The sequence below is a fragment of the Papio anubis genome, chromosome 12 (assembly GCF_008728515.1).
Source record: "Papio anubis isolate 15944 chromosome 12, Panubis1.0, whole genome shotgun sequence".
NCBI lineage: Eukaryota > Metazoa > Chordata > Mammalia > Primates > Cercopithecidae > Papio > Papio anubis.
The window spans coordinates 121,352,049-121,378,344 of NC_044987.1; the positions used below are offsets into that span (position 1 = coordinate 121,352,049).

The 26,296-nt window shown below is 58.4% G+C and overlaps 1 protein-coding gene across 2 annotated transcripts in view; it reads right to left on the reverse strand.

Moving 5' to 3' along the window:
- Positions 1-26,296, reverse strand: part of KCNQ1 (potassium voltage-gated channel subfamily Q member 1) — a 405,037-nt gene that overhangs the window by 314,870 nt on the left and 63,871 nt on the right. For both annotated transcript variants that reach the window (XM_017948145.3, XM_017948144.3), the window contains exon 2: positions 5,142-5,232. In XM_017948145.3, the coding sequence (XP_017803634.2) occupies positions 5,142-5,232 (91 nt within the window). The remainder of the gene's footprint in view (positions 1-5,141; positions 5,233-26,296) is intronic.

The following is a 26,296-nucleotide window of genomic DNA, read 5'->3' on the forward strand; positions in this document are numbered from 1 at the left end:
GGACGAAAAGAAACGAGAAAACAGGGGCTCCCTGGGAACACGCCGCTTTGATCAACTTTTTCCCCAACATTTAAACACCGTGCTCCCGGAATCCCTCACGCGGGTCCTGCACCCGGCGGGCCCCTCCTGGGTTCCCCAAGGCTGCGGTTTGGGCTCCCCGTGCTCAGCACTCCTTGGCAGGGGCCGGCAGCTCCGGAGTTGCATGTAACCCGAGCGCCCTCTGGCGTCTGCAGGCGTCCCCGCCGCCTGGCCCCAGGGGCTGCAAACACTTTTGCTGCTTGTGCCCCCTGCCAGTGCCTCCAACCGTCCTTCCTGCAACCCTGCACAGCCCCCCTCTGCTGGACTCAAGAACCCAACAGCCGTCCTCACTCCTCCAGGCCTGAAGCCTCAGGAACCTGCTGTCAGCCCCTTCCCCAGGAAGTCCCCAACTTCTGCCTGTGCTCTGAGCCCCGCTGCCCTGTGCCTGCCCTGCGCCTGCCCTGCGCCTGCCCTGTGTCTGCTGTCCACTGGAAGCTGTGAGCCCTGGGAGGGGTCCCTGCCTGCCCTGCAAGCACCTGTTTACCTCCTTCTCACTGTGCCCCTCCCACCTGAGCGCCCCCTCCTCCAAGCAAGTGGTCCCTGTCCCTGCAGATAGTCCCCACCCAGAGCCTATGCCTCAGTCTCGGCTCTGCCTTTGATGATGACTGAGTGACAGCTGGACCCTCAAATCCCCTTGAAGGATTTGACTCCACGAGGCCAGTGCTTCGAGAGACTGCTGGGAAGTGTGGCGAGGCAAGTGGGAGGGCGTCTCCCACCCCTCCACCATGCAGGGGCAGCTGAGACCAGGAGCACATACCAAACTGGGGTGTCCTCATTGGGCAACTCTGGCCTATGGACTTGAGGCAGGGAGGGACATGCACAGCCAGGAAGCGCCATGCTGAGCCTGTGGGGATAGCGCAGCCACGGGGTCCTGCCCTCAGGGAGTGTGGAATGGCCTGAGGTAGACAGATGCTTCTGAGCCTCCCAGAGCCCCACCAACCCAGAACAGGGCAGGTTGGCGGGGATGCTGCGCAGGATGGCCCCAAGCAGAGGCCTGAAACCTGACAAAAGGCTGAGTGCTGACACTCCCGAGGACAGCCAGGCCCAGGGCAGAGGGCATGCGAAGGCCCTGGGGCAGCCAGGAATGTCCAAGGCTTGGCCTGGAGTGAGTGAGCCCAGGCTGGGGGAGGTGGAGAGGGGAGGGTTACAGGTGACGGACCTGAACGTGGCACCTTGGGGAGTGTACCCTAAACGTCACAGGGAGCTTCTGGAATGATCAGATTTTTGTCTTAGAAAGTCCTCCCCAGCTGCTATGTGCAGGGTTGCCTGGTGAGACGCGAGGTGTGGCAGGGAGGCAGCGGGCATGAGAGAAGGAGGGACAAGGGAGGCGGCCAGGGTCTCTGCCTTCCAAGCAGTGGAAAAGGCAGAGGGGACTGCAAAGGGGACTGCAGCAGAAAGGGGGCTCTCTGCTTGGGGGTGCGGGCTGCTTCTCTGCCATCCCACCCCAGCCTGGAGGAGAGGGAGCTGCAGGGCAGTGAAAGGCCTGGTTCCCGCTGACCAGGGGTCTGTGGCCACAGTTCAGCAAATAGCCACCAGGTGGCGCACAGACCCCAGGGATGCGTGGACAGTGGGCAGGGCTGCCGGGATGAGGACCATCCTGGAGGCTTCCCTGGGGGCACAGCTCAGCACTGTGCCTTGAAATCTAGGGTCTGCCCTCCTGCCTGGGCAGGGCTGCATCCTAGGGAGCAACCCTACCTGGTCTGCTCCACACCCCTGTCCCCTGCCTGGTTTAGATGCCACACGGGGGCCCTGGGGCGCTGTTGGTGATTCTAGGGCTGCAGATGGGCACGTGGAGCCCAGGGTACGTCTAATTCTTGAGCTGTAGATGGGTGCATGGAGCCCAGGGAATGTCTAATTCTCGAGCTGTAGATGGGCACGTGGAGCCCAGGGCACATCTGAAGGTCCCTGCAGGTCGGGCCTGGGTGCAGGCTTCTCCAGGCTTTGCCCTCCCAGCTGCCTGGGAGATGACCACCTAGGAAGTCAGGACCTGAACTTAGATGCTGTGGTGCTGACAGCCCTGGCTGGGCACGGGCACCTGGTGGGCTCACGTTAGCACCGGGGCTCCATGCTCCATTTAAAACCAAGCAAGTCCCAGACCACGTCGGGGACGAGGGGCTAACCACCCAGATCCAAGTTAGTACATGAGGGACAGGACAGGCAGGATCTCACGTCTCACACACAGCACAGGCATGAACACACATACATACACATAGGTACACACACACAACACATATCTATACATAAATACACACAACGCAGCCATACATAAACACACAACATATGCTCACAGGTGCACAGTACAATGTGCCTATATGTGGCCACATTTACACATGTGTACATGCTCAGATACACACATGCACACATGTACACACATTGAAACAGAGCCAACCATGCATGAAAGTCCCCACGTGCTCATGTGTATGCACGCTTACATACTCAGATACAGATGCACACTTAAGCACACAGCTCACCCATACACACACACGCGTGTACACACAGCCACATGTGTACACATTCCCATGCATATGGGCACACACATACACACATGTACACACACCTGCAGAGGTACAAAGGGCCTCACACGGAGACCCTCCAGGGGAATATTTGGCAATCCGGCTCTCACAGCCTGGGAACCACTGGCATCCTTGGCCCCAGGCCCTCCAGGGACAACTACCAGGTCAGGGAACCCCCTACAGACCCAGCCCCCATGGCAGAACCAGCAAAGGACATCCCATGCCCACTCCTGAAGTTGAGCCAACCCTGTCAGTTGGCGAGGGCAGAACGTCCTCCTGCTAGTCACAGCCAGAGACTTGGCTGGGTGCTCACCTGAGAACCGGGTCTGTGGTAGGTGCGGAGGACTTGGGGATCCTGGACAGGTGCCGTGGGGACCCCATAAAGCATGGGGCCCGTGCTGCCAAGGCTACTGGACATTGCCCTGTGGGGGAAGGATGGCCTCACCCCAACCAACATGGCACAAGACGACACATACACCCCACTTCACTGGTGCAGTGCAAAAGTCTGAACAAAGTATGAGGGTAGAGTGTGATGGGACATGAACCTCAAATGCCAGGACCAAGAGGGTTTGTCCCCGGAAGGCAAGGCGGGCCCCTCACCGACAGGAGCACCTCACAGAAGCAGGAAAGACCCCTGACCAGAATCCACGTGGTCACCGTAAAACCACACCAGACATCGGACCTGAAGGACCCTTCCTAAGTGCGGGAGGTGCACACCCCCCGCCCAGCAGCCAACCCGCCCACGGAAGCCAGGAGGGCCCAGCTGGCCGCAGGCACCACCCCCAGCTCTGGACAGACCCAAGCAGCAATCTGCCCTCCTGGGCATCCCTTATCTGGAAACACAAAAGAATGCAAAGGATAGAGGGAAAAACTTCTACGACCACAGTCATGAGAGGTGGTGGGGCCACAGGCTGCAGCAGAAATTAACAGCTTTCACAGATGCCAGCAAAGTGCCTGGAAACCATGATAGACTAGAGACTCCCTATGTGATGGGAACAATAACAACTTATTCTCATCAATATTATTATCATCAGGAATACACTTAGCAAAAACTGCCTGAAATATACATAATGAAACCATAAAACGCTGCCCATAAACACACACACCGCGCTCCTGGAGACCACCGAGATGTCGGTCTCCCCCAATTCATTTACCCACTGCCATTGGGTTTCTTCCTGGGGCTGGATAAGGTGATGGCAACATTCACTGGGAAAAGCAAGGCTGCAAGCACCACCAGGAAACCCCCCAAAAAGAAAGCCCCGCCGAGGCATACAGTGGCATCATGAAACTGACTTTAGTACTGGGAGAACCACGTCACTAGGGCCCCGGTAAAGGAAAAGTCCAGCAGACCAGTGGGACAGAATAGAAAAACCCCCAAAAAATCCCCAAAGCAGACCCTTCCTATTGCCTCTGGACCTCTGGTTTACAGAGAAGACAGCCCCTCCAATCAGGCAGGACAGATGGACTGTGGAAAACATGGCGCTGGGAGAACTGGGAAGCACAGCAGGCCTGTGCCTCACACCACTTAACCAGGAAACTCCCAGCCACCATGGAGCACACACAGTTAACCTGGTGAGGGCTGGAGGAAACCACAGGTGAATTCCTCCAGCTATGGCTCAAGGTCCAAAAGCAACGAAGGAAAGCTAAAATGGACTCCCTAGAAATGGGATGGATTCCACCACTGAGGCCATCATGAGAGGACTCTAGACCCCGGCGGGACAGGCTCCCCTGGCCAGGAAGACACAGCACCAAAAAGCAGCAAGAACCCAGCCCACAGCTGCCTGTGCCAGGACCTGAGTCGTGACTCTCTTTCTTCACAGATACTGGAAATATTCCACGACAAGACAGGAAAACACGAAAGCCCAGCCACGGAGAGGTGCTGGACCCAGTCCTGCCGGAGTTGTTGCCCACGGCCCACATTCAGGCGGCTTACGTGGGGACCCTGTGGGTTCCAGACACAGCTGGTCCCTGCACCCCGCCTTACGGGCAGCCTCACGGCTAGATCAACTTTGGGGTTTTCCACCAGGCTATGAGCCTGCCCTGCCCTGCTCTCAGCACCTGCCTGGCACAAATGGCACCGACACCACTCAGGCCAATGGAAGGGACCATCCAGGTGCCTGGGGTGAGGGCTGCTGCTGGGACACCAGTAGGGCCTGTGTGCCAGCCATAACCCAGGGGCAGGTGTCACCCAGACCCCAGGGACACTGTGCATGAAGGCTCAGGCAGGCCCGAGCTACCACAATGCCAGCTCTACCCTCCCTCCTCCTTCCTTCCTTCCAGCCCAGCTTGGAAGCCCCTCCTCCGGGAAGTCCTTTCAGACCACCAGCTCCAGGCTCCTCTCAGTCCTTGGCCCCCCTCGCCTGTGGCACATACATCCCGAGTCACTTGGCAAGTGTGGGGTCTGGGGAGGTGCCCCTGTATCAGGGCAGGGCCAACGTGTGGGCAAGGGGCCGGGGGCGGCTCTGCCCCACCTTATGGGGCCCAGCGCTGGGGAGATGCCAGCCTCCAGGGCAGCTGTGACATCCAGCCACGCCCTCAGATGCTACGTACCATCCAGAAGAGGGTCCCCGTGGCCAGGGCGGCATACTGCTCGATGGTGGACAGCACGCTGAAGATGAGGCAGACCAGGACGATGAGGAAGCTGTAAGACAGGGACACGGTGGTCAGCGCCACGGCCTCCGCCCACCCCACAGATGCACCCGGCGAGTGGAGGGGCCCTGGCCTCCGCCCCGCCCCTGGTAGGACTAGACAGTGCTATGAAAACTCAGTCGTCTGTTAGCTGGTGAGCACACACTTGAGGTAGGTCCACACGAGGGATGCTGTCCTGCCATGGGAAGGGACGAAGCACCAACAGGTGCCGCCACGTGGACAGGCCCTGGAAACATGGCGCCAAGGCCAGACACAGACAGGTGACCACCTGCTGACCACCTGCAGTGTGGCTACGCCTTGGACAGCCAGAGCCACAGAAACAGAAAGCAGGCTGGTGGCTGCCCCAAGGCAGGACTGCTACGGGCATGGGGTTTTCTTTCGGGGTCATTAAACATTCTGGATATGGATGGTGGTGATGGCTACACAACTCCGAACGTCCTAGAGCCACAGGGGGCCCACTTTCCATAAGTGAACTGTGGCATGTAGTCACGTCTCTGCAAAGCTGATTTTACAAATCACTTCCAGAGGCCGGGCGCGGTGGCTCAAGCCTGTAATCCCAGCACTTTGGGAGGCCAAGGTGGGCAGATCACAAGGTCAGGAGATCGAGACCACGGTGAAACCCCGTCTCTACTAAAAATACAAAAAATTAGCTGGGTGCAGTGGCGGGCGCCTGTAGTCCCAGCTGCTCGGGAGGCTGAGGCAGGAGAATGGCATGATCCCAGGAGACGGAGCTTGCAGTGAGCCAAGATCGCACCACTGCACTCCAGCCAGGGGGACAGAGCGAGACTCCGTCTCAGAGAAAAACAAAAAAAACCAAATCACTTCCAGAGAGCAGTCAACAGCCCCCTGTCCAGAAGTTCAGGGCCCAGGGCAGGGGTGCTGGTGGTCACAGCACAGAAGCCAGCCCGCCAGGTGGGGGTCCTGATACCTGCACCAAGTATCTGTTTCCCAGGGGAGCCTCGAGGCTGCAGGCTGAGGGTGGCTCTCCTCCAGTTTCACTTCCTCCTCCCCAAGGTCCGGAGGCCAAGTCACAGAACTCATGAAAAGGAAGGTGCACAGAGCCCCACCCCGGGGCAAACGTTCTGTACTGTGGGCACGCAGAGAACAGACGGGCGGCCCACTCTGATCCAGGGAACCATAAAGATAAGGAGCTGCTGCCTCTGCAAAGGTACCCTCCAGGGCCCGCCCGGCCTTCCTCCCGCCTCTGGGGAGATTCCCGTGGGCTCCGGAGACTCCAAGGACCCCCGTGGATCCTCAGCGACAGGAGAGCCAGGAAGTGGCCACACAGCCCCGAGGGCCCAGGGAGACACAGAGAAAGCCACACACAGACCCTGAGGGCCCTGGCATAGATCCTCCGCCCGGCATAGGGTGCCCCAGGCCCCCTCTACTCCCTGAGATCCTGCCATCCCAAGTGGCTTCCAACCCATCCCAGGGCAGCCAGAAGGCCCCCTGCATTGCCTCTCACCCAGCCTCCAGAACTCAGCCCCACCCGGAACCCATCCTCTTCCACCTGTCCGGATGTGTACAGCCCAGCCCACCCTCCCCAGGCCCCCGGAGCCCACAACAAACAGGCTACCTCCCAGCACAGCCTGCCTTGGTTCATCCTCCCAATGCACGTTTCTTGGGGAGGTGGGGGGGGCTCTGCACCCCTCTTCCCAACAAGCTCCTGTGGGCAGGGCAATCCTTTCCTGGCCTCTGGCAGCCCTACCCAAAGGCCCTTGATGGCTCACTCAACCAACGACCCTGCTCAGGCCCCCTTCCTGGGTTCCTCCCTCCCCATAGCCATAGTCCCACTGCTGGCACTGGGGCCAAAACCTGCAGCTACCATTTCCTCAGCCACCTGCCTCACCAACACCCCCCGTCCCTCCCACACTGGTCAGCTCTGCAGCCAGCCCGTCTGCACCCTGCCCATCCATCCTCATCTTCCCCTGACCACGGTGCCCACCTCCACCCGTGGCGTTCCCAGCCCACATACCCAGCCAGTCAGTGAACCCTCAATGTCACACCCCAGTATTACACCGCAATGGCCCCAGACCACCCCAGCCCCTCCTGGCCCTTGTTGCCAGTCCTGACTATGCCTGGCCCAGCGCACCTCAGGGCCCGTGCACCTGCTGCTGCCCAGCCTAAAAGCCCAGCTTCAGGGTCCTACCAACAGGCCCTGTCTCATGGGCAGAGGCCAGCTCTGATGTCTGACCCTGGCCCCCACAACACCCCAACTGTGTCCTTTATACTCAAGTATCACCGCTGGGACCAGAGTCTGTTGTGCACCCCCTAGACCATGAGCACCCCAAGAGTGGGGCTGTGGGCTGCAGTCCACGCCTAGGATGCGGCCTGGTGCACAGTAGGTGATCAGTCCCGTGGGACTTCCTTCATTTAATCTCTAAGCCCCAATGCTGCTGCTTCATCCCCTTCACCATGACCCTTCCTCTGCTCCCTGAGGTTACTCCCCAACTGGGACATTCGACCCAAAGCACAAGTCTGATCAGCCATGTGGTTCCAGGAGCACCTGGAAGGCTGGCACGCAGCCCTGCCTTTCCCTGGGCCTCAGTCTTTCCAGCCTTTCCCTGGGCCTCAGTCTCCCCAACCCCCGCCGGCCCGAAGCTCTGGCTGCATAAGCTGCACGGCATTTGCCAATGCGGTGCTTCCAGCCAGGGACCCTCTCTGCACCCCCACCCTCCACACTGCTTTGGCTCTGAGGACTCTTCCTGGCCAGCGTGGACAGGATGCCCTGGCCTTGCCAGGCTCCCTCCGGCTGCTCCCACACTGACCACTCCTGCCCTCATCTGTCTCTGGGACCAAAATCCACACGGTGCTGGCACGGGGTGGGTGGGTGCAGAGTAATTAGTTCAACAGACACAGCTGGAGCCTCTGGGCCAACCCTGTGGGGAGCCCTCCATAGGGTGATTCTGTGGATCTCATGGGGATACAAGCAAAGATTGGTTGGAAGGGTGAGTGCCCATCTGCATTGGGCACCATTCCAGGCACTGGGAATGGGCTCAGACTGGCCCAAATTGCACACAGCATGCTGCCCACTGCCGGAGCAGGGTTCCCTCCAGGTTCTTAGAAGAGCCTTTGCGCCAAGCCACAGGCCCTGGCCCCACACTCTGCAGCCCCCAAGGCAGGGCTGGGTCTCTGCCCCTTGTTGGTACAACTGTTGGCTCTCTCACCCCACCAGGGCTCCCTCTGCCATGACTGCCACACTTAATCCTCCTGGACGTCTGTTTGTTTTGATTTGCAGTGAGCAGGGAAGTGAGATTAGACACAGCCTGGCTCAGCCACGAGGAAGCAGAGCAGGGCTGCCCAGGGCAGAAGATGCCACCTGCCTGCTCCCCAGGCCCACGGGGTGCAGAGAGGCCCAGGGCACCATCTGCACATGGAGATGCAGCGCCCACCGGTGCCCCAGGCAGCTCCCCTGCCTCAGTTTCCTCATCAATACAAAGAAGTGGCCCACAGGTGCTTCTTCCCAGGCTGTGGAGGGAAGTGTCACCCGACGTCCAGCAGGGAGTCAGGAGCGAGTGTCGACGTCACCCTGAGGCCTTGGATAAGCCAGAAGCTCCCGGTGCTGTCTCCTGCCAAGATGTGGCAAAACCTACCACCCAGCAGGGGCCCTGGGGAGGATCCACTAAGTTGCTCTCTGTCCAGCAACAGGAAGTGCTCCTGGGGGCTGCAGGCCACTGCCCGGTACCCACACCCCTGCTCACTGACCACCAGCTCAGCCAGTGCTTTGCAGACAGTAACACAGACCCCCACGAGACCCTGCCAGACTGTGACGTCACTGCCACACTGTCATCAAACACATGCTACAGGTAGGGAAACTGAGGCTCCGAGGGCTTCTGAGGTCACAATTGGGGTAAACTGAGGAGACAAAGGACTGCAGTCTGGTTCCCCGACCCGGCATGGCTGGGGTTCCTGGAGGCCGGGCCCTGGGTCCCTTTGGCCCTCAGTGTGAGACGACTGCCGGGCTCTGGTCTCGGTGCATGTGAGCAGGGATAGGGCTGCAGTGAGGGGGGCACTGCAGCTTCCCCATCGCGGAGCGTGGCTTCCATCCTCCCGTCTCCTCCTCCAACTCAGATCCTCCTGCTTCTCTTAGAAGAACCCGCACAATCACAGTGAGGGCCCACCCGGGTGACCCAGGACAACCTCCTCTCTCACGAGCCATCCCTCAGTCGCCCTGCAAAGCTCCTTTGGCCACACAACCTAACTTGTTCACAGGACAAGGACACGGACACCTCAGGGGCCACCGTTCAGCCAAGTGATAGCCATGTCTGAGTCACGCGCCCGAATCCACGCCACTGCCCCAGCCTCTCAGTGACCTGCACGGAAGGCGCTGCACTCACCCCACTCTCAGATGAGCAAACGGGGGCCTGGGGAGGGAAGGGGGCCATGGGCAGGACCCAGATCTGCTGACCCTGCAGCCTCCAGGCTCAGGTTGAAAGCTTTAAAGAAAAAAAAAAAACTGTAAACTTCCTCCGTGGCAGAGGCGAGCGAACAGAATCGCCTGCAGCTTCTCTTCCCTTCACAGGGGCACCGTGATGGGTACCTGCGACGTGGAAGCTGAGATAGCCCCACTTCACGGCCACTCTTCTAAAAGACCACAGGCGACACTGCCTTCTGTATCTGCCGTCGATTCTTGTGCTGTTTGGGCGACAGCCGGCCATCACAGTGGCAGTTGGTGACCTCAGCCACGGCATAGAAAGCAGTGATGGGGCTGGGTGCAGTGGCTCATGCCTGTAATCCCAGCACTTTGGGAGGCCGAGGCAGGAGGATTGCCTGAGGACAGGAGTTCGAGACCAGTCTGGCCAACATGGTGAAACCCCGGCTCTACTAAATATATGAAAAAATTAGCTGGGTGTGGGTGATGGTTTGCGCCTGTAACCCCAGCTACTCAGGAGGCTGAGGCAGGGGGACTGCTTGAACCAGGGAGGTGGAGGTTGCAGGGAGCCGAGATCGTGCCACCGCACTCCAGCCTGGGCGACAGAGTGAGACTCCGTCTCAAAAAGATAAAAATTAAAAAAAAAAAGCAGTGATGGATGCTGGTTAGCACCATGTGCAGAGTGGGCACTCACTCACAGGCCGCGAGTGAGGGCTTGGAAGCTTGGTGACTGGCCGCCAACGCCAAGCGCTTGGGCTTCATGGCACGGATTCCAGCTGCAGAGGCCTCTCCTGCCCATGTCCTGTGCGCGGGAGACACAGTGGGCTCAGGTGTGTGGAGTTACTCCAGCGGGAAGATTCTTGACTGGGCCTTGCGGGGGAATACAGGATCTGACCAGGGAAGACTACATGTGGGTGGTCCTGGACCAGCCCCCCCAGAGTGTGCACCCAAGTGGGCGTTCACCCCAACCGCCTGGGCAGAGGTGCCTGGGAAAGTCCCGTGCAGTGGAATCGCGGCTGAGTCAGAAGACGGGGCTCCGGGGCCCGGGCTGGGAGCCAGCAGGGGCTGAGAAATGATCCCCCACAGGCCAGGCAGATGGTGGGGACAGGTGCCCATGGGCCAGGCTGGCTGTCAGCCTTGCCATATTCTGAAGGCTAAATGATGCTTCCGATATTTTGATACACCGTGCTAGCCTCAGAAGGAATTATATGACAAAGGTTACTTTTATCTACTCCAGATAAAAAGAGTTTTATCTTATTTACCGCTTTATCTATTCTTGTCTCAGGCGGCGCTGGGAACCTCACAGGTGCCGAGCTGGCGTCCCTGCCCTTGAGGCACTCAGGGCCTGGGGTGCCTGTGCACCCTCCTGCCTCTGCAGAGCCACGTGTCACCCCCTCTGCCTCAGCTCCAAGGCCAGGCAGTCGCAGCCCCCAACTCTGCAGAGCCGGGAAACCGAGGCCCTGGGAAAGGATGAATCCCATGCATGTTCTGGACACGGAGTGGGCAGCAGGGCAGGCTAGCGAAGGGCAGGGAGAAGACACCGAGCTCCCCCCAGGTCATATGGTTCCCTGAATGCTGTCCCACCTGAGCTCCCGGGACAGCGTGGTCATGCAGGGGGCACTGCATGAGTGGGGAGCCCACCACGCCCCAGGAAACAATCCCCTACTTGTCCTCCTTGGCAGCAAATCGGCCTCAGGAGCAGTGACGGCGAGCGCCAGCCCCGAGGGCACCTGGTGAATTATCCAACGTCATTTCAACATCTCAGCCCCAGGTGCCCGAGAACACGGGAGAATGCAGGAATCCTGCCAGGGTCATAGCCCGAGACACTGCGGGAGGGTTCCCCCAGCGTGCAGGCGGTGGGCCTGGGTGGGCTCCACGGCTCAGATGGCCTGGGGCTAAAGCAAGTTAAAGGCTGCAGACTCCATGACCTGCCCTGTCGCACACACTAGGGCCCCTGAGCAGTGCCCCTAAATGGGCCTGATTGATCCAGGTGCGAATCCAGTCCAGGCAGGGGCCATGCTGGGACTCTGGCCTTCTGTGCGCACTCGAGGACAGGCCCCACACACAGTGAGTGACAGCCTTGTTAGCCCATGGGGGGGTCACTGATATATAACCCTGAGATATTTCCCAATAAAGCTGAGAAACCTGAAAGACAGCCTCCTACTTCACGTGCAAAGACACGTGGGCAGCTCGAGGGGTGCCCTTAGAACTCCAGCTCGAAGCCACTGCACCATGGAGCTCACCCAGGGTCGAAGCTGAAACCCCGGGACGCATAACCCCTGGAGCGTTTCATAGAACTTGGCACTCTCGTGTCCGTATGCTTAATTTCTTGAAACTGTAAACATTAAAAATTACGTTAATACTTGAAGAGTTTTGTCAGTCTGAAAGCATCATGCATGGAAGGGCGTGAGCACAGAGGCACCTTGAGCGCCGCACCACGCAGACTGCCAGTCACAGAAGCGCAAAGGCCGCAGGGCTCCACTCGGGAGGCACCCGGAGCAGCTAAATCCACCGTCGCAGGGAGACGGACAGCGGGACCGGGGGATAGGGGATCTGTGGACACGGGGAGGATGGATCCATCCATGGTCGCGGAGAGCAGGACGGCAGGGCTGGGGGGAGGGAGTGGAATTTCATGGGTGCAGAGTTTCAGTTTGGGAGAGAAGTTTTGGGGTGGATGGTGGTGATGGTTGCACAACCATGTAAATGTACCTAATGCCACTGAACTGTAACCTTACAAAGAGTTAAGATGGTAAATTTTGTGGTATGTGTATTTTATCACAATAAAAAAAAAAGCACTTTTTAAAGGAAACCGTAAACAACATTCATAGAGCAAGCACCAGAAGGTTCAAAATGTTTCACGTGGCTGGTGAACGAGATCGAGCAATGTTCAAAGACCCCTACTGCGGACAGGACCTCGCCAGGCTGATAAGCAGACAATGGGTTAAGCGAACGTAAAGCCGAAGGCGGGACAGGGCCTTGAATGTGTAACCTCGAGAGATTAAATATTGATGCTTAAACCCCAAACCACATCCAGGGGCTTAAAAAAAAAAGTCATCCTGGAAGACTCCAAATGCCTCCAAAACCCACGTGCCCCAGGAAGGAAACACTGGGGGCTGGAGGGGATAGGCTTCCCCTGCTCGCTCACTGGCCACCAGCAGGTCTCCATCCCTGATGTGGCTGCCGGCTCCAGGGCAGCTGAGCTCAGAGTCCTGGGATGTGGATGCCCAGGGGCAGAGGTTTCAGGGCCTGCCAGGGCTGTTCCCCAGGGCTGAATCTGCACCTCAGTAAAAAAGCTACCAGCTGGTCACCCCCCTCACCAGTGGCTGTCAGCGGGCAGCCTCAGCAGGGTTTGGGGGTCACCAAGGTTACCCACAGGTTCACCTGCTTCCTGGCTCTGCATGGGTGGAGCCTGGGCCAGGCATCTCCTGACCCCTCCCAAAGGGGTGAGTCCTGGCCCGCACAGAGGGCCCCACACTGGGCTGGACACTGGGCACAGGTTCCCCCCTCTGAACCCCATGTCACATCATGGAAGGTGTCACATCATGAAAGTCCTGGTGAGGAGACAGAAGCTCTGGTGAGGCATGTCTGGTCCCAGGCTGCCCCCCGGAAGCCCCCTGGACTGGGGCCAGGAGGTACTACCAACCGATGGGGACGCTGGGCTCAGACACAGCATGGGACGCACCCAGACTGGCTGACTCCAGGACCCCCGGCCCCACCACTCGGTGCCACGGTCCTGAGGCAGGAATGCCATAACCAGGCCATGCGTCATCCTGGGTAGGGGTGGGGGCTACAGGGCCCTTTTCAACCTTCCAGCCTCTGCGGGCTCCCGTGTCCTGGGTTTGTGGCGGCCTCACTCCCGTGCTGTGTGGTACATGGCCGGATCCTCCTCTGTTGAATCTATCCTGTCTTTTAGGAGGACAAGTGTCACTGGACTTGGGCCCCTGGGTAACGCAATCACGCCTCTCCAGACCCTCAGCCTTGGCTGCAAAGGGGTTTTTTCTATGTCAGGTCACATTTGCAGCTTCCAGGGATGGAAACCAGTCTTGGGGGCCACCACCTGGTGTCCTATGACATATCATAAGTATTTAATACATTACTTATGATCATTATTGGTCGATTTTGAATTCTTAAACAGCCGAATTGGGTATTGGTCAAAAACATATATTAGCTTTTTTTTGTTTTGTTTTGTTTTGTTTCGTTTTGAGACAGGGTCTTGTTCTGTTGCCCAGGCTAGAGGACAGTGGTGTGATCCTGGCTCGCTGCAGCCTCAATTTCCTGGGCTCAAGCGATCCTCCCACCTTGGTCTCCCAAAGCGCTGGGATTACAGGCGTGAGCCACCATGCCTGGCCGATGTCTTCATTTTTAAAACATAATTCAAAATGTACTCAAAACTCAGAGTTTCCTTTTCATCCTCTCACCTCCAGATCCTTCATGGAATTGCATCTGCAAAAATTCTTTTAAAAAGAGGGTGGCGTCCATGCACACTGGTGTCAGCATAGGGACGTCTCCCTCACCATTCAGCCCACAGGGCATCACCCAAACCCTGTCGTGTTGGAGAGAAGGGAGCTGGGGGTGACAACTCCCAGCACAGGTAGGACCCGGCTGGTCCATCTTCAGCAGGCAGCTGCCATGTCAGGAGTAGGTCCACGAGGCTCCCTAGCACCCCAGCCCCTCAGGGACCAGCACTTCTCACCAGAAAGGCAACAGCTGCCCCCAACCATTGCCCCTCAGGCCCCCACAGAGCACCCTGTCTGTTGTCCACACATCCCAGCTGGCTGGCAGGGCCTTGGAAGCTTCTCCCCTGGCAGCTACAACAGAGCACAACCCACAGGAGGAGCATGGATGTGATCCCACACCCGCTTCACAGACCCACAGCCTGGGCCTCCCGGTCCAGCACTGGGTGCGTGGACGCCTCCCCACCCGGCCGGGCCTTCTTGGCCCAGGGCTTCCGTGGCCACCCCATGCCTCACGCTGTTTTGAACTCTTTAACTGCGACTTGTTCCACAGCAGCTGAGTCTCATTTCTTTCAAATGTTCTTGAAGGCAACGTGATCCACAGCCCGAAGGACACAACAATGGGTGACTTGGTGCAGCCGGGGGTAAGATTTCTGCCCTCATTGTCTCCAGAAGCCCCAAGTGTGCTGCCCCCGTTAGACACAGCCACCAGCCGGCCTGTCAAGGAGCCATCCGGAGATTAAACCTGTGTCCCGCAGCAGGACTGAGGCTGTCTCCAGCCTCTTGGGGTTTCAGCTGACACTTTTCCCAAAACAGATCTGGACTGGGAACCCCCAGAAACAGGTCCCTCCCTGCCAGCTTTCGGCTGGGCCCCCACAGAGCTCCTGTGCCTGCAGTACCTCCCCAGAGGCTGGTCCCCCTGCCGGGGCCACCGGGCCTGCACCCCAACTGCGGGGCTACCAGGCCTGTACCCCAACTGTGGGGCCTCTCAGGAGGCCTCTGGCTCTGGCTTGTACCACTTCATGGACCACCAGGCAGTCATTGCCACCACTGCCTCCCCGACCAGAGCAGGGGCTCCCCAAGCAGGGGCCCACCAGCTGCATCCCCTCCGAAGGCCCAGTGCCAGGCTTGGGATGCACGTCTGTGAAGCGTTTACTGAATGACTGCTGGTGTGAATGAATGTTTACGGTAAACCCTGAAGCTCAGTGAATGAAGTCTCCGTGCTGCCTCCTCCATGCAGGCCTCCAGAGTGAATCTGGAAGTGAGATTAGGCTCCTTAGGCTCTGTTCTTTTCCTTCCTATCCCGCCCCACACCACAGGCTCAGCCTAGCCCCCGAGTGGCCTTTGAGCAGGACATAGTACTGAAGCAGCGTTCTGCAACCCCCTCACCCCCAGGCTGCATGCCAACAGCACAGGTTGACAGGTCGCTGGGAGCCTCCTGGGGTGGGCTCTGACGTGAGCTGCGGGTGCACGCATGGCCACCCCAGCAGGCAGGTGTGAGCGGACAGGACGTGCAGGCACATGCTCCCAGGGCCATGGTCCCACTGGCCAAACCAGTCCCTCTTCCCCGAAGGAGCAGTGTCTTAGGGGCTGCCCCTAGAAGACCAACTCAGGACAGGTGCAGGAGGTGGGGATCCTGCCGGGGGAAACCCTCCCAACCCACCTGGCTGCCACACCACATGCCTGGACGTCCTGAGACAAGGTCCTGCCTTTACTTCCATTCTGCCTGAGTCCTGCCAGACAGAGAGGTGAGGCGCCACAGGCCAGACAGTGACGCAGCTGGGACTCAACACGCGTGGGGTGGGGAACGCGTCCCAAATCCCACCTGTCCCAGGGCTTCTCAGCCCTGAGCCCCCTTCGGTGCAGATAGAAAGCCAGGTCTCCCACCAGAGCCCTCCAGGGTGTCCCAGGAGCTGTCCCTGGAGATCCATCAGGTACATCTCACCCCATCCTCATCACCAGGAACCTGGATGCCCCCGAACCAAGAGGCGACAGGTGTGCGTTCCCTTTTCAACAGCCCTGCAGGGTGTTGGGTTCTGCTGAGGGACTGCTGGGTTCAGCTGAGCACAGGGCTCCTGGATGCTCAGGTTGTGCAGTGGGGATGAGGGCTGGCCCCGCCTGGCAGCTACTGAGGGCTCATTCGCAACTCATTCTCTGACGCCCGGGACCCTCGACCACACCTCAGTGCAGAGCCTGGAGCCTGGGCCCTGATCCCTCCTTTCCAAGAGCAGCCTCGGGGCAAACACAGCCATGCTCGAGGCCCCTGCCGCACCATCCTGAGTGTCACATCAAAGCCCTTCAGAGGCACTAGAGGGACAGGTGCTGGGGGAGCCTCAGGCTATCAGGAAGCTTCCCAGTGACACCACTAGGAAGTCAGGGCAAGGTGGGGGAGAGATTGGGGCAGGGGGGTCAGAACAATGTCCCTTCCTATCAGAAGAGCCCAATGCAGGCCTGGCACACCTCTGGGGCAGAGAGGAAATGTCCTAGGTGTGGTGGGGCAGGTGTCCTCTGTGGCAATATTTGGCTGGGCATGGCTGTGTCCTAATAAAACTTTATCGACAAAATCAGGTGGTGGCTGTAGCATGAAGACCCTGGCACAGAGTACTGCTGAGAACCCTGGGCTCTGGCAGGATGACGTGGCTGTCTGCACCTGGGTGTTGGTTTCGTGGGACCTGCTGCACGATCAGGAGCACCCAACAATGGCACGTAAACATCAAGCTGAGGGCAACCGAATTGGTAATGTCTGGCTCCCTGTCCATCTCAAAGGCTTTCTGGGGGCCAATTTTGAGCCCAGAAATTGAGAATTCAAACAGGAACGTGTGCCCCCAGAGCTGGCAGCCACATCCCCTTTACAAACAGGCTCTATCGTGGCCTCCCAAGAAGCACAGTGGGTCAGTGGTCCCAGGCGTGAGGGGAGGCTGGGATTGAGCCGTGTAAAGTCCACTTCCTCCTGTCAACTCTAAACTTCATGAGAAGCCTGAGAAGTTGACTCATCCCTCATTCACAGGACAGGAGGAGGCTCCGAGAGGTTAAGGGACCTGCCTCGAGTCACACAGCACTGAGCAGTTGGCGAGAACTGGATTCCAGGTCTGCCTGACAGCGTCACAGGTCCCCACTGCACCTCAAAGCACCCTGAAAACTATAAGCCAGAAGTAAGCCTGGAGTGGTGGGCATCGGGCAGCCTGACTTTCCAGAGGGGGATTCCAGCAGGAGCCCTGGCCTGGGGGTGGGCAGATAGGCCCAGGGGCCCAGTGAGGAGAGCAGTGGGATGCCCGGCCCCTGGGGTCAAAGCTGTCACTGCAGCCACGGCACACACAGAGGTGGCCAGGGCCTCAGCAGAGGACGGGGGTGGCCAGGCTCTGGGGTGCAAGCAGGAAAGGCACGAGCTTCTCCTGGGGCCTGGAGGGTGCAGGTGGCCAGGCACAGGCACAAGCCCGCCAGGGCCGAGGGCTGCTGGGGACGGGGCTCTGTGCTCTCAGGGCCGGCCACACAAAGCCTGGCTCCCTGGGCTGTGATAAGACACCCACAGAGAGTATATTTAGAAGGCGCCGGGAGGACAAACTGAAGTGACCCCATGGATGTGGCCCTATCTGCCCTAGGACACTCGTCTTTGTGAGAGGCCTGCCCGGGGTGGGGAGGAGCTGGGCAGACCAGATGCACCTGCACACCCCCCACCCCAGAAATGGCGAGGCTCTGCCTGGGCATGGCCTGGTCACAGCAGCCTTGTCCCCTCACCCCCACTGATGGCGGTGGCACTGTCCTGGAGCAGAGGGTGGTGGTCTTGCCAGGCAGCAGGGGCCTCGGGGACGTGGGAGGGGTGGCCAGGCCTCCCCACCCCCAACACACAGGGCAGGCTTTAAAGCCTCCAAGAAGTGAATGAAACCGTGTCCTTTGCAGCAACATGGATGGATCTGGAGACCATGATCCTAAGCAAACTAACAGAAACAGAAAACCAAACACGGCACGTTCTCACTCATGGGTGGAAGCTAGACAGATGGGATGCTTGGACGGAAAGACGGAGAAAGGTCACTCTGGGACTCCAAAGGGGAGGTGGAGTGGGTGGGAGGGGGAGGGTTGAAAAATTATCTTTTGAGTGTCATGTCCAATACCCGGCTGATGGGCACACGAGAAGCCCAAACCCCACCATTACGCACATAACAAACAAGTATGTGTACTCCTCAAATCTAAAATAACATAACATAAAAAATAAGAAAGACTTGAGGAAGCCGGCAGAGCTCCCAGAGCACCTCCACTTGGGAAGGGGGCGAGGTGCGGAAGGACAGAGAAGGCCTCAGGTGCCCGGGAGCCACAGGCAGCCAGGTCAACGCAACTCACTGGCAGCTCAGGGCGTGGGTCCTCAGGGTTCATCCCTACTTGGGAAAGTCGCTCCTCACATCTAGCCCAAGTCTTTCTTGCTGTAGCTTGGTCTCCTGCATAGGGAAACCTCCTACCCACTACAGAGAACACAGGGTGTCCCTGGAAACAGAGCTGCTGTGTGGCCTCGAGCCTCAGTTTCCCCACTGGGACATGGGAATGCATCTAGGGCACCCGGCAACCTGAGCCACGTTCATCCTCAGATCAGCCCCAGCCACACCTCAATATTCCAGAGATGGGGCAGCCCCAGGCTCCGGGACCACAGACACCTGGCAAGATGCTGCCAGGCTCTATGACCAGGCTAAGAGCAAGCTGGGAGGTGGCCAGTGTCCCAGCCAGCTCCCTCAGCTCTTCTCACTGCCTCCATGGCCGCCAGCGAGGTAAGGTGTGACGATGGCAGGCGAGGGGGGCATCTTCCCCTCCGTGGAGGGCCAGGCTAGGAGCTGAGGGCAGCTCAGGTTGGGGAAGCTGGCCCGGGCACCTGGAGTGACCTGCACACCCTCCACCACCGCCGATGGAGACAAACAGTCCCCCAATGTCACTGTGGGGCCCGGGAGCCACCTGCCTCTCTGAGCAGCTGGGTGAACCAGCATGGGACAGGTCCCATGCACACACCTTGCAGGCCGGGGGGCATCAGGGGCCTTGAAACAGGCAGGTGGGGCTTTAGCCGGGCAGGTGAATTCTCTTTCTGCACCTGACCTTCCTCCCTCTCCCAGCGCATTGGAAGGGGCAATCAGGGAGGGCTTCTCAGAGGTGGAGGCCCAGTCCAGGCAGACAGAATGGCAGCCTGTGCAGAGCCCAGAGGAGAGAGAAGAATGCAACCTACAGGGATGGACGGAGCTCAGGAGAGAGGCCAGTGCAGACGCAGAGAAGCAGCGGCTGGGGTGGCTGGGACAACCCCAGTCTGTGGTGATGGAGGCTCCCAACAGCAAGTGGGTGACCATCTCTCCCAGTAGGCCCCAGTGTGGTGGACTGGTGTCTGTGGAACCCTACACAGGACAGGGGTGCCTTGGGCCCGGCAGGGACCTCAGGCCGGCAGGTACTTAGGCCATGCCCTGGGGAAGAGGGCCCAAGACCCCCTAGGCTCTGCGGCTCTGGGGGACTGCCCAGCACTTTGAGGGCAGGGCAGGTGGATCCCATCCCAGACACTCCCCTTTGATCCACAGGGCAAACAGCTGCCCCACCCTCATGTCCCACCGGTCTCTTGAGGTCATGAAACCTTTCCAGCTAAGTCTAGAACTGACACTTAGAGATAGTCTTTGCATGCCCATACCAGGTGACAGCCAAGAAGAGCAAATAGGGCTCAGGTGAGTGATGCCCCCTGGAGCTGTGCAATGACATGGCCAGGAGAGGACAAAGGTCCTGGTGGGGTCCCTGCACCCACATCACACAGGGTCAGGATTCCCCTCCAGATAAGACCTGGTAGCCCAGAGCACAGCACAGCATCACAGCTCTCTCCTCGGGAGCTGTCTCCTTGGAGGACGGCTCTTCCCAGTGACCAGGCCAGGGCACGCGCAGCCTCCTTCCCGAGCCACCAACTCTCCGACCTCCCAAGGTTCCCGCTCCAGGGCCCACTGCCTTCCCAGAGCCAGAGCTCCTAAAGCCCCATCATCGACTCCCCAAGACCCCGGGCCAGGAAAACCCTCTGCTGACACAGCAAGGATCTCGCCAACGGGACAGACCCCCTCGGGGAGCAGGACACGCCAGCCCCCACAACTGGGGGTGCCTCCTCATTGGGGTTGTTTACCTGAACTCCAGGCAGGCAGGCAGGTGCCCTCAGCCTCCATGACCAGTGGTGGCCCTGAGGCATCCCCTGTAACAGCAGGCTGGACCAGAGAGTGTGGCCCCAGGCACCCAGGGACCCAGCCCAGCTCAGCCTCAGGCCCAAGGCATGCACATTCCCACTCACAGAGCAAGAGGTGGCCAGAGGGCCTCAGGGCAGGGCTGCCCATCCCCAGAAGCCGCAGAGGGACACTTCAACTCACAGCCGCTGGCCCCATGCGGTTGTGGCCACACTTGTCTTGAGGGAAGACTGGGAGGGGCTGTTATTCTAGGTGGCCGTGCGTCCCATTGGAAATCCGGGTGTGTGGGGGCAAGGATGGGGAGGAAACGGGGATTCAGAGGGGGGTGGGGTGGGCATATTGGCATGGGGGACAGACAGTTCTCCTGGCTGCCCATCTTGGGGGCATCACTTTTCTGCCAATCCCAGTGGCCCCAGGCATCGAAGGGGAGGATGCAGAGGCAGGGGCAGCCTGCGGCCCTCTCCCGACCCGGCTCCAGTACCCATAGGGCCCTGAGTCCAGGGAAGGCTGAGCATGTGCAGTTCTCATTGTCACGGGCTGGGCAGGCCGAGCGCTCAGTGAGCTTATGTCCCAGGTTTTGTGCAAATCTTGTTCGACTGAGGGTGCACGGCCCATGGAAAGCCCTGGCATGTAGGAGGCACCCAACCCTGGGATGAGACGCAAATCTTGCATGCCGAGCCCGACAGCGCAGCCCCTGACGTCTCTGCCCTGCAGGAAGCGGTCCCATTTCCTTTCTCCAGCTGGCCCGAGACAAATGCTCGCGCTTCCTCCGCACTGCTTCCTCATGCCCTGTCCACGCCCACTCTGACCTGTGCCCTCCACCAGGGAAAACCACAAGTTTCTCCCTGCACAGGGGCTGCAGGCCAGGCCAGGCTCCACAGGGCAGATTGAGGGGCCCGCGCGTGTCCAAGCACCCGCTCCCCTGGGCTCCTGCATGGAGGTTCTCAGGGCACAGAGGACCTTCCGGGCCACAGTTCCACCAGGCCTGGCTTTCACCAAATCGCGGAGTCACTCGTGGGCCTGGAGGGAGGAAGTGGCTAATTTTGCAACAGGCCTGGCATGGGGCATTGAATTATTCAACAACAGATGCATTTAGCAGTTTTATTTCTGTCTCAGTATCCTCAGTCCCGCCCAACAGGAGCCCAACTCTGGCAGGAGGGGCAGGTTGGCACCTCTACACAGCAGCTGGGAGCATGGAGACCACTCACCTGTCACCTGCCACAAACCACCAGTCATGGAGGGTGGACTCCCAGGCCACAGACTGACCAGGACTTGGTTAAGCCATATTACCACCCACTCAGAGACTGACCCTGAAGGGCTCCTGGGCCTGACGAGTTGGTTCTGGCTCCATGGGGGTTGGGGAGAGGGAGAGGGCATTCAGAAACAGGAATCAGGTGGTGCCAGTTGCCTCCCCAGGAAGCCCTCCAGTGGCAACCTCTGGCTCTCACTTCTGGTCCTGATGCCAGGAACAGTAGGGGCTGTCCCCTTCCCCACCCCACATCCCCTTTTCAGTGACAGCCACACCCAAGCCACATCCCACAAGAGCCACATCCCATGCCTTCTGTCTCTGCTGCCCCCAACCCAGGAGGCACGCTGGGCCCCAGGGGTGAAGCGACAGATGACAGACACAGGGAGAGAGAAAATAAACCAGTAAATGAACACATAAAACCACCACCAATGGGGAAAAGAGAAAGGGTGATGTCTTGGGGAGAGGCAGGGCAAGAGGGCTGCCCCAGAAGTTGGTGTGGGATCTGAATCGAGTAGAGAGCTAGAGGCAGACCCTGCAGGCAGAGAAAACTGTATGTGCAGAATCCCCGAGGCCTGGCCTGGTCTGGGTGATGGGAGCAGCGTGATGGGCAGGGAGAGTTGCTTACACTGCGATCGGAGGAAGGCCACGCCCAGGAGTGCCTCCAGGCCCAGGAGCAACATGTGAACGTGCCAGCCTACCCAGGACCTGGAGGCAGGCTCTGGCCTAGAACCTGCTGCTAACCAGAGAAGCGCCTGGCCTGGGCCTCAGATACTTCAGCTGGATGGAAAGTTAGAACAATACCAGCGTGGCTTCACTTTCATGGGCATTGCCCAGAAGCAGAGAAGCCCAATAAGCCTTGTTTGTTTGTTTGTTTGTTTGTTTGAGACAGGGCCTGGCTCTGTCCCCCAGACTGGAGTGCAGTGGCACAACGTGAGCTCACTGCAACCTCCGCCCCTGGGCTCAAGCGATCCTCCCACCTCAGCCTCCAGAGTAGCCCGGACTACAGATGTGAGCCACCACGCCCGGCTAATTTTTGTATTTTTAGTAGAGACGTGGTTTCACCATGTTGCCCAGGCTGGTCAGGCTGGTCTCAAACTCCTGGCCTCAAGCAATCCACTTGCCTCAGCCTCCCCAAATGCTGAGATTACAGGCGTGAGCCACCACGTCCAACAAACTTTCATTTATTTATTTATTTATTTATTTATTTAGGACACAGGGTCTCATTCTGTCACCTAGGCTGGAGTGCAGTGGCAAAATCATAGCTTCTGCAACCTTGCACTCATGGGCTCAAGTGATGCTCCTACCTCAGCCTCCCGAGTATTTGGGACCACAGGTGCATGCCAGCACACCCAGTTAGTATTAATATTTTAATTTTTTTGTAGAGATGGGGTCTTGCTATGTTGCCCAGGCCGGTCTCAAACTCCTGGGCTCAAGCAATCCTCCCACTTTGGCCTCCCAATGCGCTGGAATGACAGGCCTGAGGCACCACGACTGATCCCAATTAGCCTTTAAACACGAGGAAACCAAAGTCAGATGCCAGGACACATCTAAAGAGAGAGGCGGCCCTGTCAGTGGGTCTGTTCCCAGCTGTCACTTGTCACCTCCATGGGCATTTCCCAAGCCAGGCTACATCACACCACCATTGGCCGGCCCCGCCAGGGTTCCCTGTCCACGCCTCCCAGTCCACTTGGCTCAGCCAGCAGCCACCCAGCCCCGCTCCCCACCCCCGGAAGCCCCTCTTTTCTTTCTCTATCCCAGGACTGTCTCCTGGCCCAGACCCAGACAGCTCACAGCTGAGGAGGAACAAAGCAGAGGAAAGGGACGTGGTGTGACGTGGTGGGAGTGAAATGCTGACACCTCCGTGGCCATCTGGGACCACGGCCTGCACTACTGCCCTCATACCCGGACCTGGAGCTGCCACTTCCTGCCTGCCTCCCAGAATAGCCGGGCACATCCTCTGAGCAGGCTGCCCTGCCTTCCCCTGCCTCTCCTCAGGACAGAGACTCCTCCTAAGACACCGAAGGCACCCCACACAGCACAGACCCAGCCTCCCAGCCACCGGCCACTCACTGGAGCAAAGGGAGCCAAGTCTGGCTTTGGAGAGGAAGATGGGGTTTGCCAGGCAAGGGGGTGCAGAGATGCTGAACTTGAACATGGAGGGGAAGCAATGATGATGCCGAGGGAAGGGGCCCTGGGATCCTACCAGCCCCTTCCCCAAAGTCCAAAGCCATTCTTCATGAAATATTATGTGATATTAAAAACTTAAATTTTCAGTTTCATGAAACAGCAAATAAAAGCCTTGAGATAGGTGCTCTGTCTCCCAACCTGTGCTATGTTTTTGGTAGCAGAGTCCTTCCCCCAGGGGCCCCCAAGTTCCCCAGAATGGGGCATGTATTGTACTAATTTCAAGACCTCTATTTCACCCTGAGCAATACCTCCTCCTCCAGGAAGCCTTCCAGATTGCTCAATCAAATCCCATGCAGACTCTGCACACACTTGCCCAGCACTGTGCCCCTTCCCCATGGCCCTCATCCAGCTGGAGCTCTACTTTCTTCGTTTGCCTCTGTGAGTGTAAGGTGCCCTCCAGTGCCCACAAGGGCCAGGCTGTGTGCATCAGGCACATGGGTGTGGAGGCAGTACGTGTTCAACTGTGACTTTCCTTAGCCCTCCTCAAGCCTGTGTGAGAGCAGGGGAATTGATGGCTTTCTTCCTAAAAAGCTTAGTTCAACAGTCTTGCCCATCCCTCCCATTCGGGGAGTTTCTATAGAGGAAGCCAGGTGGTCACTGCCATCTTCAAGGATTCCCTGGGGGTCTCTGAGCAACAACAGGAGATCTGGGTCACCCACACCCTCTGTGCTCTGAGAAGCCCACCTACTAGTCTCCTGAGACCCTGTGAGCCAAGCGAGACCCTCACCCCACCTGCTGGTTATATCATCACCCTGTCTGCATGACACATGGGACACTCCACTCAGGACCCACACTCCTCCCCGTGCAGAGCAGCCAGGCCCTGGGAGCTGTGTCCTGACCTGAGATGCAGTGTCCAGGGCACTGTCTGGACGGTGCTCCCCAAAGCTTGCCCTGCCGAACCCAGGTTCCAGGACAATGATGGGCTCCTGGCCTAAAGTCTTTCCAAATCACATCTCCGCCAGGTAACGGCAAGTCAGACAAGCCGTATGGTCCACACAGGAACCCAAAGACCCTTGGTGACCACCATGGGTTGGTGGAGGTTGTTGCACCTCAAACATGCATGCCTAGTGTTTGCAAACCTCACCTTCAGCAGCAGCAACCCCGGGAACCCCCAGCTCCACTGCTGTGGGGTCAAGGCAGCACGGACCCTGCCGGGGCCCAGGCCAGCTCTGTGGGGCCAAGCTGGGTGTTTGTGCCTGAGAGGTTTCAGGCAGGGTCCCAGCTTCCATGTACGGGGCTGGGACCCACCAGGACCCAGACTCCCACATACATGTGTGGAATATAACTCACAACCCCATGTCACCAAGTCAAGGCTAGTTCTGAAACCTCTCAGGAGTGCTCAACACTGAGTCCTTTGTTCTTCCTCCATCGCCCCTGTGGAGGCTGCAGGACACCCACACTCCTGGATTTGCCTTCCCTGCCCTCAGCCTCCACAGCTGCCATCACTACAGCTCTCGCCCTCTGCCCTTCCACCCACCCAGGCTACGGGAGGCCCTGTCTAGCCCCGGCTCTCGTGTCATTTACACACTGACACTTCCCCTAACCTGTGAGCCAGCCTGCACTCTCTCTCCAGAGCTCCTACCTGCGGGTCTTACTGCCTTCAACTCGCCTCATGTGGCTGCCTCACAAACACCTCCAAAATAACATGTCCCCAGCTGGACTCCTTCGCCCCAACCCTGATCCATGTCAGAAACAGAAAATGCATCCTCCCAGGTGCGAGGGTCCTAGCAGCATCCTTGCCTCTACCTCCCCCTGCGCCCACCACCCAATCTACCCGCAAACCCTGCTTTCGACAGCAGTGGTCCTGACTTCTCACCCTTCCTTCAAACCCTCTAGAGCAAGCCATGCCGTCCCATCCCACAGTCACCTGTCAGTCACAGCCTTCTGCTCGTCTCCTGTCCTGCCCAGTGACCCAACACTCCATGTTCCACTTAGAGGCCAGAGGGGCCTCATGAAGGCTCCAGCCAGTGGGGTGAACTTCTAAGGAAGTGGTCTCAGGCCACCATCTGAGAAAAGATTACCTTAGATCATGCACAAGAGCAAACTCCAAATGGACAAGGAGCTAAATGCAGAAGACAAGGCCCCAAACTTCTAGAAGAAAACACAGTGGATTCCCCTTAACTTCAGTGGAGGAAAAGCCTCTCAACTGTGGCCCTTAATCGAGAGGCAGTAGAAAGAAGCATGATAAAGTTGATGATATGAACATGCAAAATTTCTCATAGCAAAAGGCACCATAAGCAAAGTCAAAGACAGGTGACCAACTAGGGAGACAATTCACATTAGTCCAGACAAATGTTCCCACAATATAAATGACTTAAAGATTGAGAGACCAAGAACCAAAAACCCAATAGAAGAAGCTGGAAATGAGAAGACAGACGATTTACAAATACACACAGACATGACTTTCAGACACAGGGAAAACATTCAAACTCAACGTAATTACAGAAAAACAGATTAAAACAAAGCTATGGACCTGGCAAAAAGTAGTGTGACAGCACACTGCCAGCACAACTGTAGAAAAAACGGCATGCTCAGGCATTGCTGGGGGCGTGCAAATGTGCAACCGTTCTGCAGGGAAATTTGGTCACATCCAACAAAACTATGGGCTTCTCTTTCAG